The sequence below is a fragment of the Pinus tabuliformis genome, chromosome 4_2, assembly GCF_031772625.1.
Source record: "Pinus tabuliformis cultivar Carrire ecotype Pingquan chromosome 4_2, CPIR1, whole genome shotgun sequence".
Lineage (NCBI taxonomy): Eukaryota > Viridiplantae > Streptophyta > Pinopsida > Pinales > Pinaceae > Pinus > Pinus tabuliformis.
In genome coordinates, this window is record NC_142304.1 from 987653173 (window position 1) to 987668577 (window position 15405).

The following is a 15405-nucleotide window of genomic DNA, read 5'->3' on the forward strand; positions in this document are numbered from 1 at the left end:
TGATGGCTGTGGCTATACCCGTAGGGCTACATGCTGCAGGATATTCAAGCTTCCTGCTATCTAATTTTGCTATGTTGAGTGACAAGTATAACAGATTCAAAATTAATGCTTTAAAATTCGTCACTGTAAGACAAAAACAATTCCAAGCAGATGGTGTCCCGTTCCTTATAAATGACAAACTTCTGGAACCATGATCCATACAAAATTTCTTTACATATTTAAGATTTCCTGTTTTTATAAAAAGATAACGAAACCCATACTAAAGCTGAAAACTGAATTATCAGATTTGTCACCCTATCCTGAAGATCTAGGTTATGGTACAGATTGGATTCCTTGATCTGCACTGGATTCTGTAGGATCTAGCAGCCTTTGCTGGGGGATACATGTTCTGCTGCCGGATCGGTTTCTGGCAGCCAAACTGTTTGCAGGACCTGTTTTCTTCCTGCAGCAGGAAGCAGATATTGTAAAAAAGTGAAATTTAAGTTTGGCTGGCCTTTTTTCAATTTTTTATTTCTCGCACTCACCACAAGGGCATTTGGAAGCCTGACTCACATCATTTTCTTCTTTCATGTTGGAGAACAAGTTTGAGAAGTTTGGAGAGCAGAACAGTCTACATGGGCAAAGTTAGCAGATTTGAGCATTCTTTTGTGTTGCAGGTGCCTGTAGAAGAGTTTATTAGCTGTGGGTGAGAGGGTTTAGTTTTTTTTGAAGGTAGGTAAGATAAGATAAGCTAATTGCACTGAGAGTAGCGAGGTGCTTGACAATCCAGTATGGGGGAGAAGTTGTTAGGAACATACGAATGAATGAACATAATGTTACATTAAAAAGCAAAAATACAAGTCGGCTCCAGTTTAAACAACAAAAGATTAAATAAAACAAAAAATAAAGAACTATGTACATATGCATGTAACAACATAAAAAAAATAATTTAAACCAGCTTAGATTCATCTTAAACCCAGATTTACCAGGCAGTGAGTGCGATCAAATTTATTATTGTGTAAATTTTTTAATATGAAGGAATTAAAACATGACATGGAATTAAATGATGAAAAAATTTACAAATTAAGAAATTCAATCTCTCTTGATGCTTGATAGATCCAGGTTTAAAATGGATCTAAGCTGGTTTTATTAATGTCCAACAAATGACTATAAATAGGTCAATGGGACTGCTAAGTACATCAGTGAAATACAAAGTGGGAGCATGAAAGTGCTTCTTAGAAAATCATAATAAAAACAAATCTGGTCTACGTTGAGAAAGTTCCAAAGTCTAAGACCTAACAACATGGAGTGTTTAAACAAAGCAATGATGCAGATACAAGTACACACAAAAACTATGGAGAATTGAAGGCCAAGAACCATCGGACCTCCAGGTTGCATGTCTCGCATGGGGGGAAATTAACATCCTCTGTTGCTCTCTCGCTTAACATCCAAGGATGAGGGGAGATAACATTCCTAATAGATAATTGCTCAGATGATTTGGAGGAGTTGGAAGATATGGTACGAGATATTTCGTTCTTTGGATGCTGAAGCCTGCAACCTAGACTTGAAGGAAGTACCTTGACTACTCGTGTGGTGTGAGTTGTCTTGGGATTTGAGGTGACATGATTGCAAGGGTCTAGTTGATCAAGTGTTGGTGGCCTCCTAGCATCTCATAGATCTGATGTATGATGTACTGATGTCTACCTGCATTTGGTGCCTCTATTTGATGGAGGCATCGAAGAGAAATATGTAATCAGAACTCGGTCTGGTTTGTGCTGGAGAGGGTTGAGAGAGTGGGATCTAAACCCAAGGGCCTCCCTCATGTACAAGGTCAACCATCTATGGTCTTGGAAATGAAAGAGCCTAGATAGGGAGTCTTGAGACTCCCTAAAAAGGCAGTAAAATCATCCTCTAATCCCATAATAGATTGGGCACTTAAAGATGAAGTGTTCTTCTGTGTTATGTATAAAAGAATTAATAATAAAATTAAAAGTTATAGATTAATTATAATAAATAATAATTATAAGAAGTCATGTCTTTGTCAAAGGGCAACTTGGTCTATATTTAAGCTGTGTCCCACACTCATTGTAAAAATCATCTCATTCATATTCATTTCTATATATTATGTATTATTTACCTTCAAGCAATTACAAATATTCTTGTACCATCTAGTATCAGAGCAGTCGAATCTGCACATGCTGTACATTTCTGTACACTCAACTGCCATTTTCTGCACAATTGTTGTACAACTGCTACATTACCACACACCACTATCCGCTGTACGAATTACAACTTCAAATTCCTTCAGCTACCATACCAAGTCATACCAGCACACAAATTCTTTCATCCGCTGTACAGAAACTGCAATTACAACATTTGTATAGTATGAGTTTTCATTGACTTGTACAATCGTGCCCGTGCAGCCATGCATTTGTGTCTGTGTGATATACGATCACATCTGTTTGGCATACACGAATTAATTGTGCCTTCCATATTGGTATGAAATTACCTAAGTCACATGACACGAGGACACGAGACACGGAGGACACATAAATACGAGTATTCAATATGAAACGCAGCGACCCGGAAACAGGACACTAGGGACACGTTTTATTTTATATATATATATATATATATACTGAAATATAGTTTTTGATCCATATTAAATTGCAGGCTGCAGCTTATCTAATCAAATTAAAATATAATTACTTCAAAGTTCATAGTTCATTTTAAAAAAAATAAATAGAATCAAAATTTACTATTTAGAAATTAGAATGTGATATGCTTGGTCTTGATTCTTGAATATTCAATGTTCATTGAGGAAGATTTGATGAATCTGGGAGAACTGGGAAGATGACTGCCGCCTTCAATGCCACTTTTATAGCCCTAATCTTAAATCTGATGATCCTTCTTCCTTTGAGGAATTAAGGTCCATTTATTTTTGTAATAGTATTTATAAGACTATGAAAGAGACAATTTTCTGTGGTCTGGAGGCATGGGAATGGGTAAAAAATTTGCCATCTATATGGCAAGATATCCTTCGTGCGCAATAAATTGAAGGTTATACAACTTGCAATTATAGTTCAATACTTTTGTGAAAGAAGGTATATGTCATTGATGCCACTACATATTTATTGCCCAGTCTCTTCAAAGTAATTGTTACTGATTTTCTCGATAACTTCAATCACATTGTAAGCTTAAACTTTAAAGTTATGCACAATTAGTGAATGCATTCAAAATATGAATCTCACATGTATGGTGGGAGCTACATAGCGCTGAAAGAACAGTTAGACAAATGTAATAAAAAGAAGACAAAAAAAAAGTTAATGGAACATCAGAACTTAGATTATCCCTTCAGAGTAAAGAGATTCAAAATATAGTCAGAAACATGCCTCTAAACACGGTTGAATTGGAAACATAACAGGTGAGTACACAAGTAGAAATTTGTTTTACTCGAATTATAGGTGAGAAAGTCAAGAAGCTTGCATTTTATGATATTATAATCATACATTACTCGCAAAATAAAATTACCATAGAAGTTCCCAGATCTTAAAAGATGACAAGATGGGCAACTACTTGAATTCACACTCCATACACGCTGCAAGCATTAGGAAAGAATTCTTCTTCTGTCCATTCTAAGATGTATTTTGTTTTACGACTGAGCAATTACAGAGTTATAATTATAGACCACATTTATGAATTGCCCATCTTGAAGAATAGTTTGATAGATTGACACAAGTTTTCGAAGCACATTTCTTTAAGGCTTAAATGTCTTTTAGTGATAGCACATTCAATCCATTAGAAATAATAATCATTCACATTCACCAAAAAGATAGAGAAATAACTGAACCATCTAGAGTGATATCAAGCTACCTAAAAGAAAACCTGCGTGAGAGCCAGCATCGCTTCTAAAGCAACTAACACAATTTCTGTAAGCAAACACGTCACGATGAATATACAGCGACGGACCACGGTTTACCTGAATGCTGCAGCCTGCCAAGTTGCCAAACCTCACACACGCTGCGACCAAACAGCTCCACGAGTCCACGGAGATGACTCGGTCCACACTCGGCTCCACACGACGAATATACAGCAACGGAGAGCGACGACTGAGGAAAACGACAGAGGAAAATAGGAAAAGAACCCCGAAAAAATAATTGCGTGGGCTTTAAACTAGTGATTTCGTGGGGTACGTATTCAACCGGAGAAAAAACGTTAGGGCAACGTATTCTAGACACCGAATACTCGTTTTCCAGGAGTAGGACACGACTAAAATGCCCGAATACGTTTTACGTTTTATAGGACACAATAAAAAACGTTTTCGACACGTTTTAGGGCCGTTTTCGTGTCCGACACATTAAATACGGGACACGGGACCTTGGAGGATGTGTCTTGTCACTTAGGAAATTACATTAATTACAATAGCTGTACTTAGTAAATTAATTACAAGGAAATTCCCAAAAACATTACGGTAGTAAATTAAAATTCGATCAAAACTGATTGAAAAACCCCACCACTTGCAACGAGGAAAATGACTATAAATGAATTCAATACATGTTTGAAGAAAGTGAAACAAAAACAAAAGCAGGGAAGAAGCTCTTGAGGCACTTTAGAATGAGTTAAATAGGGAAGCATGATTTGTTAGAAATGCAGATCGATCAGAAGCACATTACCTTACAAAGGAGCATGCAAAATTAAATGCCAAGGTTGATAAAAATCATGTTAAATTAAAAGACCAGTAAACTGAATTAAAGGACCTCATAATAAATTTTGGCAAATCTCAAAATCTGGCCATTCTACTGCATACTTCTTCAAATGCTTCAAGCCCCTCGAGCTTGTCTAGCACGCCAAACCCACAAATAAATATACTTCTAAGCTAGTCTAACACACCAAACCCACAAATAAACTGTTGGATGGTGTTGTCATTGATGTCAACCTTGGAGTTTGACTGGGTTTGACTTTGACCAAAAACACTAGTCATTATGTCAAACAGTTAATGAACGCTTCTTAATAATTATCTGGATTACATCAAGTTGGCAGCTCCACTGTTGGATGGTTGAAAACCCAGGTCCTAGGGTTTGGATTCCTTGGAATGAGGACATACCCCGACTTTGTTGAGGGTTTTTGAAGTGGAAAATCTTTGAGTTTGGCTTGGAGATACACATCATTGGATTTTCCTTGTCGAGATGTTTCCAATGGTATGTGGAACACCCCGTAGTTCATCCGGGTTTGTGAGATATTCCCAATTGAAGATGAGGACCCCAGTTTCTGGGCTAAAATCCCAAGGGGTGGTGCCATGACATACATTCATTGGTTAATGGTCATTAATACTGAACTTAAGGGTTATTTAGTGATATATCATCTTATAGTAAGGTGTTAAATTATTTATCTACCATTGAAAATGTCCCTCATCACTTTAAAGAGGAAGAAGACTGCATAAGGCTAACGGCCTTCTCCTTTAAGGCTTAAGTTATTATTTAATTATGATTATTTAATCAAAGTCCTCCAATGTTTAATTGTGAAGCCCCTTCTAATAACTCTTCAACATTCACTTTAGGAACCCTTCTTAAGCCCCTTGAAGGTCTATAAAAGAAGACCTTATACCTTATCTCACACATCAAAAACTCAACAACGATTTGTGAGAAACCTCTGAAATATTCGGACGTCTTGAGTTAAAAATAACACAGAGATTACAGAAGTAACCAGCGATGAAATTTCAGTAAATTAAGGTTTGATGTTGGGAACTTTTGAGGTCCATTTTGATTACAGGTTGTCTTGATAAAGGAAGAGCGAAGGATTCAGGCTAATTTTATTATATAAATTTTATTACAGTTTCCTTTTCTTGGATTCGCTTGAGTGCTGGTGCAGGTCTTATTGCAGGCCTTCGACCTTCATCCAAAAATCACAACGTCATGGCTTAGGGTGAGGTTTTTTTTTTAATTCTTTCTTTTTGATGTGTGTGTGAGGATTCGCTTAAGTTCTGGGCTGTCAATCTCTCCTTTTCAGCCCTCATTAGGGTTCATCTTACAAACCCAAAATTAGCCCTAGTCCTGAAGAACACTCGGAACTGTGGTAGATGAATGATTGCAAAGGTTAATTTGTTTGTGGGTTTGTGTTGCAAATTTTTCTTTGGGTCAATTGGGATTCGTTGGGAAATTAGAGTAGGCTTAATTACAGTCATTAGGACAGAACTATTAGTGCACACATAAAGCTAAATTGATTTTGTTTCTTGATCCCCTTGTTAATATATGACATTGAATTTCACCATAAGACAGTGGCAGTAATCACTTTGTATATTAGTGAGTAACTTCAAGGATGAAATACACTAAGCCAATCATTGACTTCGAATTTTTTTGTGAAGTATGTTATGATTATTATACTTGCAAAAATCATTGATGTATTTAAGAGTTACATACATCGGGTTGAGTTTGTAAGAGTCCAAAGACATACAAGACTATACTACCATACAACATTCAGTAGTAGAGATTCACTTCATGACTAAGAGCTTTATATACTAATAAGGAGAACAACACATCTAGTATACAAGCTGTAAAGTGACTTGACACACAGATTTGACATTAATGCACATAAGAACATTGACATAACTCCTGACAGTGACAAGAACTTTTTGGTACTGCAGTAGAACATTCTCATTAAAGATTATAGTTATACTTTGTTGACAAGTGCTATTGACTGTACCTACAGTGAGAGAGTGTGTGACAGGGACATTGATTTGTAACAGGCTTGATGATCAGCGACTCTTGTGTGATATAGTGTTTTTGACTTGACATACATGCTTGACAAGTGATATTGTGTGTATCTACAGTGACCTCAGATAGGGACTCTTAGCAATGATTTGAATTGGCTATCTATGACATATAGTTGACTATATCAATATAATTATTATGACTATGATTCGACACATTGACATTCTAACTTAATATACAAGACCTGACCTACAGATTACAGTGATCTTGTACTTGACATAGACCAATATTCCTGTTAGTGACTTGGCATGTTTAGTGATTTGGAACATAGAATTAACACACATTAACAGTGATAATAACTTTGTTGTACAGCTTATTGACATAAGATATGGACAACAATGTATGACTTGTGATCAACAATAACAGTGATAAGACATATGCTGGTAGCCCTCTTTGGGCCAAGTTTGAGAGTGTTGTAAGCAGGGAATAGGGATGACCTGAGGCATCTAGGATTGTGCCATCATCAGACATTTGTGCTTGACACTTGCAGCAATATAAGCAGTTTGATACAATGATGTGGTTTGGCAACTTCATGAGCTATTGATCACATATTCATACGTGAGCAGTGCAGTACAGTGCAAGAATGTTGTGCAGTGATCAGTTAGAGCAGTGTTGACAATTGTGGCTGCTAGGATTTGTTAGTGATATCCTTGCCGAGCAGAGCAACAATATCTTCTTTACAGTTTTCTTATATTGACTTAGAGCACAGGAGGATCCAGTCTGAAATTGTGAAATGTTGTCCACCTACTCTTTAGGGTGGCAAGGTGGTGCAAGGCAAGTGATTGGAGTCACCAACAGGTTGGATCCTGAGAATACTTTAGGGTGGCAAGGTGGTGGTAGGGCAGGTTGTAGCTTGCAACAGGGCGTTGGAGCATCCTTTCAATGGGAGCTGATAAAGCACAGGGCATTGGAGCATCCATCCGGTTACAATTGGTATATAGGGTGTTGGAGCATCCGTCATGTTGGAGCCTGAGATCTAGGGCATTGGAGCGTGTCTTTACAATTGCAGTTGGTAAAAATTTAAATAGGGTGTTGGAGCATCCTACAGATTGGAGCCTCCTTTAGTTGGAGCTGAAAACTTGATGGAATTATTTATTTTAAAAAGAAAAAGACAATTACTAAGAAGCGTTTGATGGTTTTCGACTCAGAGGGGGTTTCCCACCAAAAAATTTGTGTCTATTGTCTCTATTTTTGTTAAAATTGGCAACTAGGGCCAAACTCTATGTGAGTCATCTTATTTATGGCCACTAATATTTTTCTTGGATCCCTCTCATCGAGAGGTGTAGGATTGATCTAAAGATCATCCGATTCCAATAAGTGTTCATGGAGTTATGAATTTATTTGCGTTATTAGACAATTCGTCAAAGTCGGCCAACAACCAAATAAACCCCACATGTGCTCAACATTTTAGTATAAATAGAGGTGGCTTTCAAGTCATTTCAACACACTTAGGATCTCTTTCTCTCTCTACTTGTCATTGGGTTTTAGTAGGAGGAGAGATCCTAAGGAATAACGTTGCCCTGATCTAGAGGGCAGAAAGCTGGAATTGACGGAAAAGCCGGAACTGCTGGAAAAGCTGGAACTGTTAGAAAAGCTGGAAAAGCCAGAATTGCAGGAAAAGCCGGAACTGCCAGAAAAGCCGGAAAAGCCAGAACTACCAGAAAAACCGGAAAATCCAGAATTGCGAGAAATGCCAGAAAAGCCGGAAAAGCCGGAAAAGCCGGAATGCCAGAAAAGCCGGAAAAGCCGGAATGCTAGAAAAGCCGAAAAAGTTGGAAAAGCCGGAAAAGACGGAGTTGTCGGAAAAGCCAGAAAAGACAAAACTGCCGGAAAAGCTGGAAATGCCAGAAAAGCCGGGACTGCCAGAAAAGTCAGAAAAGCTGGAAATGTTGGAACTGCCAGAAAAGTCGGAACTGCCGGAACTGTCGAGAACAACCAGAATTGCCAGAACTGTTGGGAACAACCGGAATTGCCAGAACTGCTGGGAACTGCCGAAACAGCTGGAGCATTTGTCTCCGAAGGAGAGCAGCATGCAAGGGACAACTAACTAACATTGGGACAATTGTATGGTACTTAGCAACAAATACACCAAGCATGCAATGTTACAGCTAGCATGCAAGGGACAACTAGCATGCAACAACAAGCATGCTAAGGACAACAAGCATGCTAGGGACAACAAGCAAGCAAGGTGCAGCCAACACATAGGTCAGGATGGCAACATGGTGCAGCGATGGCACATAATGCAGTACAGTGATGGGTATAGTCATGATTAATGAAGAGCGATGAGATGCAGCATAGTGATGATGGGTGCAGCATGGTGCAGTGCGGTGAGGTGCAGCATGATGACGAAATGCAGCACAACGATAGGTGAAGGAGTCACCTTGGAGAATTAGTTGAAGCAACATGTCTTCAACTGATTTCATGTATCATCTTCTTAGAGATGATCTATGCTCTTATCTAGATAAGTGAAACTGTTGACTTCTGTTGGAAACATACTATCTCTCTCTTTCTCTATCTGTGCTGAACTATTGAAGAACATATAAGAAGAATTGATCAAGGCTTTCCCCACGTTGGGGTTTGTCCCTGGCTAGCGCCACATCTCGTGTCCTCTTGTTTTGGCTTGTCTTCTGCGATTTATGTTTATGTTCTATCTGCTGTTTACTTTAATGCTGATGTGATTGCTAATCTGGAAAAGATATGGAGCTAACTGTGAGAATTGAAATAAATTGCTCTAAGCATAGAACATACCTAAAATTAACATGGTATCAAAGCTGAGGTGAAGACAATACCCAAGCAAGAGTGAAAGAGCAATCACCGAAGACAGTTGGGAAAGGACAAAAGGATCAGTGGATTCCTCATCCCTCTTCAAATTCATCAAGGGTGAAGTCAAAGCAGAGAATATTATCAGAATGGCGCAGTGGAATATGGCCTACCTAAAGATCACTTCATTGGAAGACCGGATCTCATGGTGGAAGGAAAGGCAGATAACTAGTTCGACCATTATGCGAAGGAGTGTCCGAATGGCAGGGACACATCACTTGATGATGATAACAATCATTCCAGGGACATCTTCAATGATCAAAGGAATGACAGGTAATGCAGGTCATCAAGGAAATGACCGACTCTTCATAGAAAGCAAGGAACCCCAAGTATGAAGAATCAAATGTTGTTTTTGATAAGATAAAGAAGCGTTATCTTGTATTGGCCCTCTCCTTCAGGTTCTTTGGGAATCTGGCTTATAGATTATAGTGCTTCAAGGCACTTCATCAGATAGATGGGTGCACTCTCTAATTTGGTAGAGATGGAAACAATCGTGGGATTATACTTGGAGCCGATGCCACCTATCCTGGAAAGGGTTTAGGGAATGTTAACTCTCAATTGAATAAGGGTAACTCGAGTCCTTTACATAATCTCTTTTATGTACCTGATCGCAAGAAGAACCTGGTGTCCATCTCGGAAATGGAAGTCAAAGGTTTCAGGGTGGCATTCATCGATGGAAAGGTATGTGTTAAAAAATATAGTTTTCAAAGATGCTTTTTCTCATGGGTTTAGGGTTGGAAATTTGTATCAAGTTGCAGGATGGTCCATTGGGGATCATGTCAATTGACATATTGCATCTATAACACCAAAGGTCTACCTATGGGGCCCTACCTGATGTGAGTCAAATGGTGATAGGGATGTCTGAACTCAAGTAGAGCATGAAGGTACATGTGTGATGTACCGAAGGAAAATCTTATAAGGGGACCATTCCCCTCATGCAGCAGGTCCACAGGTTTGGAACAACCCGAGGAGTTTGAGATTCATGATTGGGAATCTCATGTATACAGGTGGAAGAAAGCCCTTTATGGCTTGAAGCAAAACACACCGGGCCTAGTATGAGAGGATTGATAACTGTCTGATGATGCTGAGATTCACTAGGAGTGAAACTGATCCAAACCATTACCCGAAGGTTGTGGATGATATACTTCTCATACCAACATCTTATGAGGACAACCTATTTCCAACAGGTGCAGAGCCTCTCATTTGCAGAAGTAAGAGGGAGTTGGATTCCGGATGTGAAATGATAAACTGCAAGCCTGTGACTACCTTGAGGATCTTAACTTTCAGAAGTTATATGGTAGTGATGTCGAACCAGATTTGGGAAATGCCTTTGAGTTTCATAAACTCATTCACGTTGATGTTCTTGGTGAAATTCCGTCTGGACATATGTTTTGCAGTTAGCATGGTGAGCTCATATTTGGTTGAGCTTCACTGGATTGGTGTCGAGAATCTTCCGAGATATCTTCAGGGCACAATCTCTCATGGATTGAGGTACACTGCCGGAAATATGACACTGCATGATTATTTGAATGCTGACTGGGTAGGCAGTGTGGAGGATCATTAGAGCACTTCTCAGTGTTGGTTCTCTTTGGATTCTGCTTCGATATCATGGATGAGTAGGAAGCAGAAGTCGGTTGCTATAAGCACCGCCAAGACCGAATACATAGCTACGAGTATGATCTCGTGTGAAGCTGCATGGTTGCAGAAGCTCTTAAGTGAGCTGTTTGTACACATGATGAATACCACTGTGATTCTTTGTGACAACCGGAGGGGGGATTCGATTATTGAGGAATCCCGTATTTGATGATTGCTCCAGCAGATAGACATTCGATACTGCCTTATCTGCGATATGGTAAGTCGATGAGCGAGGAGGCTCCATCGCATTGAGACTGATCTATAGGTCACAGACATTTTGTCAAAGCCCCGGGGAAAGGTCAAATCTGTGACTTTCTCGAAAAACTTAAGAGTCATTGAGAGACCTTCTTATAAGGGTCCTGCATGTTGCATGCATTGAGCTCTGGGAGCTCTGGGGGGCTTGGGGTACTTACTGGAGCAACATACGACCAGAGGGCGACTCACCCTGCCCTGGTGGTGCGCTATGAACAGGATGATTAGTTCTTCTTTGGGCCAGGATGATTAGTTCTCACGTGGCAACTGTGAAACGGGATGATTAGTTCTCTTGTGGGCCAGGATGATTTGTTCTCTGTGGCGACTATGGAATATGATGATTAGTTCTCCTGTGGGCCAGGATGATTTGTTTTCCGTGGCGACTGTGGGACAGGATGATTAGTTCTCTGTGGCATCTATTGACAGGATGCTTTGTTCTCCTGTGGACAGGATGATTAGTTATCCTATCGAGGCATCCTACCCATGCAGTCTGGGACTCATGGGAAGTACCTCTCATCTGATCAATGAGCAGGGAAATGAGGATAGGGACCATAATAGTACTATCGATGGACGCATCGCTGTATCTACCGTACTCCCTATGCTAGGATGACCTCCATTGATCTGGGATCAATGAAACTGATCTGGGATCAGTATGAGTGGTTTGAGACACTCTCTTGTGACATTGATCTAGGATCAATGAAACTGATCTGGGATCAGTATGAGTGGTTTGAGACACTCTCTTGTGATATTGATCTGAGATCAATAAAACTGACTTCGAGTCAGTAAGATTGATATGACACTCTCTTCAGATGACACTGACTTCGGGTCAGTAGAGAATGGTATGAAACATTCTCAATTAGTTCTTCTTCTTCATGGTTCTGTAGAGCAGAGCAGAGCAGAGCTCAGCAAATCAAAGCAGAGCAGAGCTCAGCAAATCAAAGCAGAGCAGCACTCAATAGATCAGAGTAGAGCAAAGCAGTGCAGGGCACTGATGGCAGAGATAGTACAGTCGGACATATGGATCAACGGATGGAGTTCTCCCTACCTGAGAGGGAGTGTTAAAATTGGCAACTAGGGCCAAACTCCATGTGTGTCATCGTATTTATGGCAACTGATATTTGTCTTGGATCCTTCTCATCGAGAGGTGTAGGATTGTTCTAAAGATCATCTGATTCTGATAAGTATTCATGGAGTTATGAATTTATTTGCGTTATAAGACAATTCGTCAAGGTTGGCCAACAACCAAATAAACCCCACATGTGCTCAATGTTTTAGTATAAATAGAGGTGGCCTTCAAGTCATTTCAACCAATGTTTTTAAAACCGGAACCGGTGATCGGACCAGTCCACCTAATGAACCGGTTTACCGACCGGAACCGGTCTAACCGGGACTGGTTTGGTCTAAACGAACCGGTTTTTAAAAAATACATTAAATAATTAATTTTTAATGAAACAAAACTATTTTTAAGATGTAAAACCATGATAACCATCCAAATCACTTCTGGTGCAGAAAAAGCTGTCGATCCATAGAAATCCTCCAGGCCTCAAAACTCTATCCCAGTCGAAGATGACATAGTCCAAGAATTGTAGATCTATCCAACCATCCAGAAACCGCGTAGTATGGATGAGATCCAATGTGTTGTCAAAGAAGGGTAACCTCTGATTGATTGCTAGATAAAGAGGAACAAGTCCTCTAAGAGCAATTGTCTCACTGAAAGGAGCACCAAGATTGATAGTAGCTAAAACAATTGTTACATTAAACTCTCTCATTCTAGCTGCAAATGTCCCAGTTCCGATACTGAAATCCAACCCAATACGTATCTCCCCAAGTTTAATGCTCAGAACATCAGCAATAAGAAAATCTGGATTGTTGGAAGAGTTTTGAACTTGCATCCATCTGGGAAATTCATGACTAGTAAGGTTAAAGCATTCAGAACATTTGAAAAATCCTTTGCGAGACCTATTGTTTGCTAAACATGTGAAATTCTTGCACTGGTAATGACTCCAACGAACATTCCTATCATCCGGGAGCTTCCAAAGGGATTCATTGATGGGAAATGGTTTCTGGTAATACTTAGGAGCTCTTGCAAAACATCTTATTCTTGGTAAAGGATCACATCCATGAACCATTAATTTTTGAGCTATATTCCAGTCATCTTTACAGTAGTCACCAATATCATAGCCCATGTATTCTTCAAGTTCTTCTTTCATGGAAAAGCAAGCATGACCAATGCTTGGGAACGTTCCATTTGCTCCAAGAAAATTCTTCTTACCCAATCTGTTTTCCTTTACTGTAATATACTTGCGAACTTCTTCTATAAAGAAGAAATCTGCCAGTGGATTGGCTTTCTCATCAGTGGAAGTTCCAGCTACTTCCATTGGATCTTTAAGCTGAGTATTGATATCTGCGTTTTCAGTTACCAAATGCACCCCAGGAAGTCTTATTTGATCTAGGAAAATTTTAATAAAATCCATAGGGACAAGAATTTCTGCAAGAACTGTGCTGAATTTCAAACGCTCTGATTCAACTGTCTTTGGGCCTTCGGATCCTTCGCCATGCATCTCCTCTAAGGATTTTTCTATCATATTCTGAATTCCCTCTACTTTTATCTTCATGTCTTGGAGTTTGGAAAAGAGTTCTGCAGATGTAACATTTGGATATTCTTTATGGATGTAAAAGTGTTTGCAGTTGTTTGCATCATTCACAAAGAAACCTGAAGAGTAGAGTTTCACTAAGCTCGTCAAACTGAGAACTACTAGCACTCCTAATAGCAATTGAAGACCAGATACCACCTTGGTCAATTTCCCTCTTTGAAAACAAGTTAATCTCTGCATTTTTTCTCCGGGTTAAATATTGATCCACACACAGAGGAATTCAGTGGACCTTCTCAATTCTCCTTATGATATTGCTGTCAATTAAACGTCTGCAGAAAGATTAATGAGGCCTTTTCTACCGTAGAGGCACCGAACAAATCTTTTATCCACATAGCAGAACATCATGCTGGTTGGAATATAACAATCCATTTTGCAGCAATTCTTCAAAACCCCACTGTAGACATTGTCATGGAAGGACTTTGCATGAAGTAGGACCAAAACTTACTGTAGAAATAGGGAACAAACAAGCAGGTGGCCTAAAACCGGCCGGTTTAGGACGAAACCGGCCGGTTTGTTACAAACCGGCCGGTTCCGTCCTAAACCGGCCGGTTTTCACCGGTTAGGGCACAAAAATGGATAAATCAGCATTCAAACCGGGTTTTTTGGCCGGTTTAGACCGGCAGGCTTGCTAACCGGCCGGTTAGACCGGTAACCGGTTTTTAAGAACGGTTTTTAAAACACTGATTTCAACACACTTGGGATATCTTCCTCTCTCTACTTGTCTTTGGGTTTTAGTAGGAGGAGAGATCCTAAGGAATAACGTTGCCCTGATCCAGAGGGCAGAAAGCCGGAAAAGCCGGAAATGCCAGAAACGCCGGAATTGCCAGCAAAGCCGGAAAAGTCGGAACTGCTGGAAAAGTCAGAATAGCTGGAACTGCCGGAAAAGCCGGAACTGTGGGAAAAGCCTGAAAAGCTAGAACTACTGAAAAAGCCAGAATAGCCGGAAAAGCTGGAACTGCCAGAAAAGTCGGAAAAGCCGGCACTGCTGGAAAAGACGGAACTGTCGGAAAAGCAGAAAAGCTGGAAATGTCGGAAAAGTCGGAAATGCTAGAAAAGCCAGAAAAGCCAGAACTGCCGGGACTGTCGAAATTGCTGGGAACAACTGGAACTGCCGGAACTGTCGGGAACAACTGGAACTGCCAGAACTGTCGGGAACTGCTGAAACAACCAGAGCATCTGTCTCCGAAGGAGAGCAACATGCAAGGGACAACTAACTAACATTGGGACAGTTGTATGGTACTTAGCAGCAAATACACCAAGCATGCAATGTTACAGCTAGCATGCAAGGGACAACTAGC

At 39.9% G+C, this 15405-nt stretch overlaps 2 protein-coding genes across 2 annotated transcripts in view; one reads left to right on the forward strand and one right to left on the reverse strand.

Annotated features, from left to right (window-relative positions):
• Positions 1–15405, forward strand: part of LOC149172986 (uncharacterized) — a 49847-nt gene that overhangs the window by 5129 nt on the left and 29313 nt on the right. The window lies entirely within an intron of this gene.
• On the reverse strand, positions 12917–14287 carry LOC149172987 (putative methyltransferase At1g29790). The gene has a single exon (XM_089428085.1). It carries the CDS (start codon positions 14285–14287, stop codon positions 12917–12919), a length of 1371 nt encoding a protein of 456 aa, XP_089284211.1.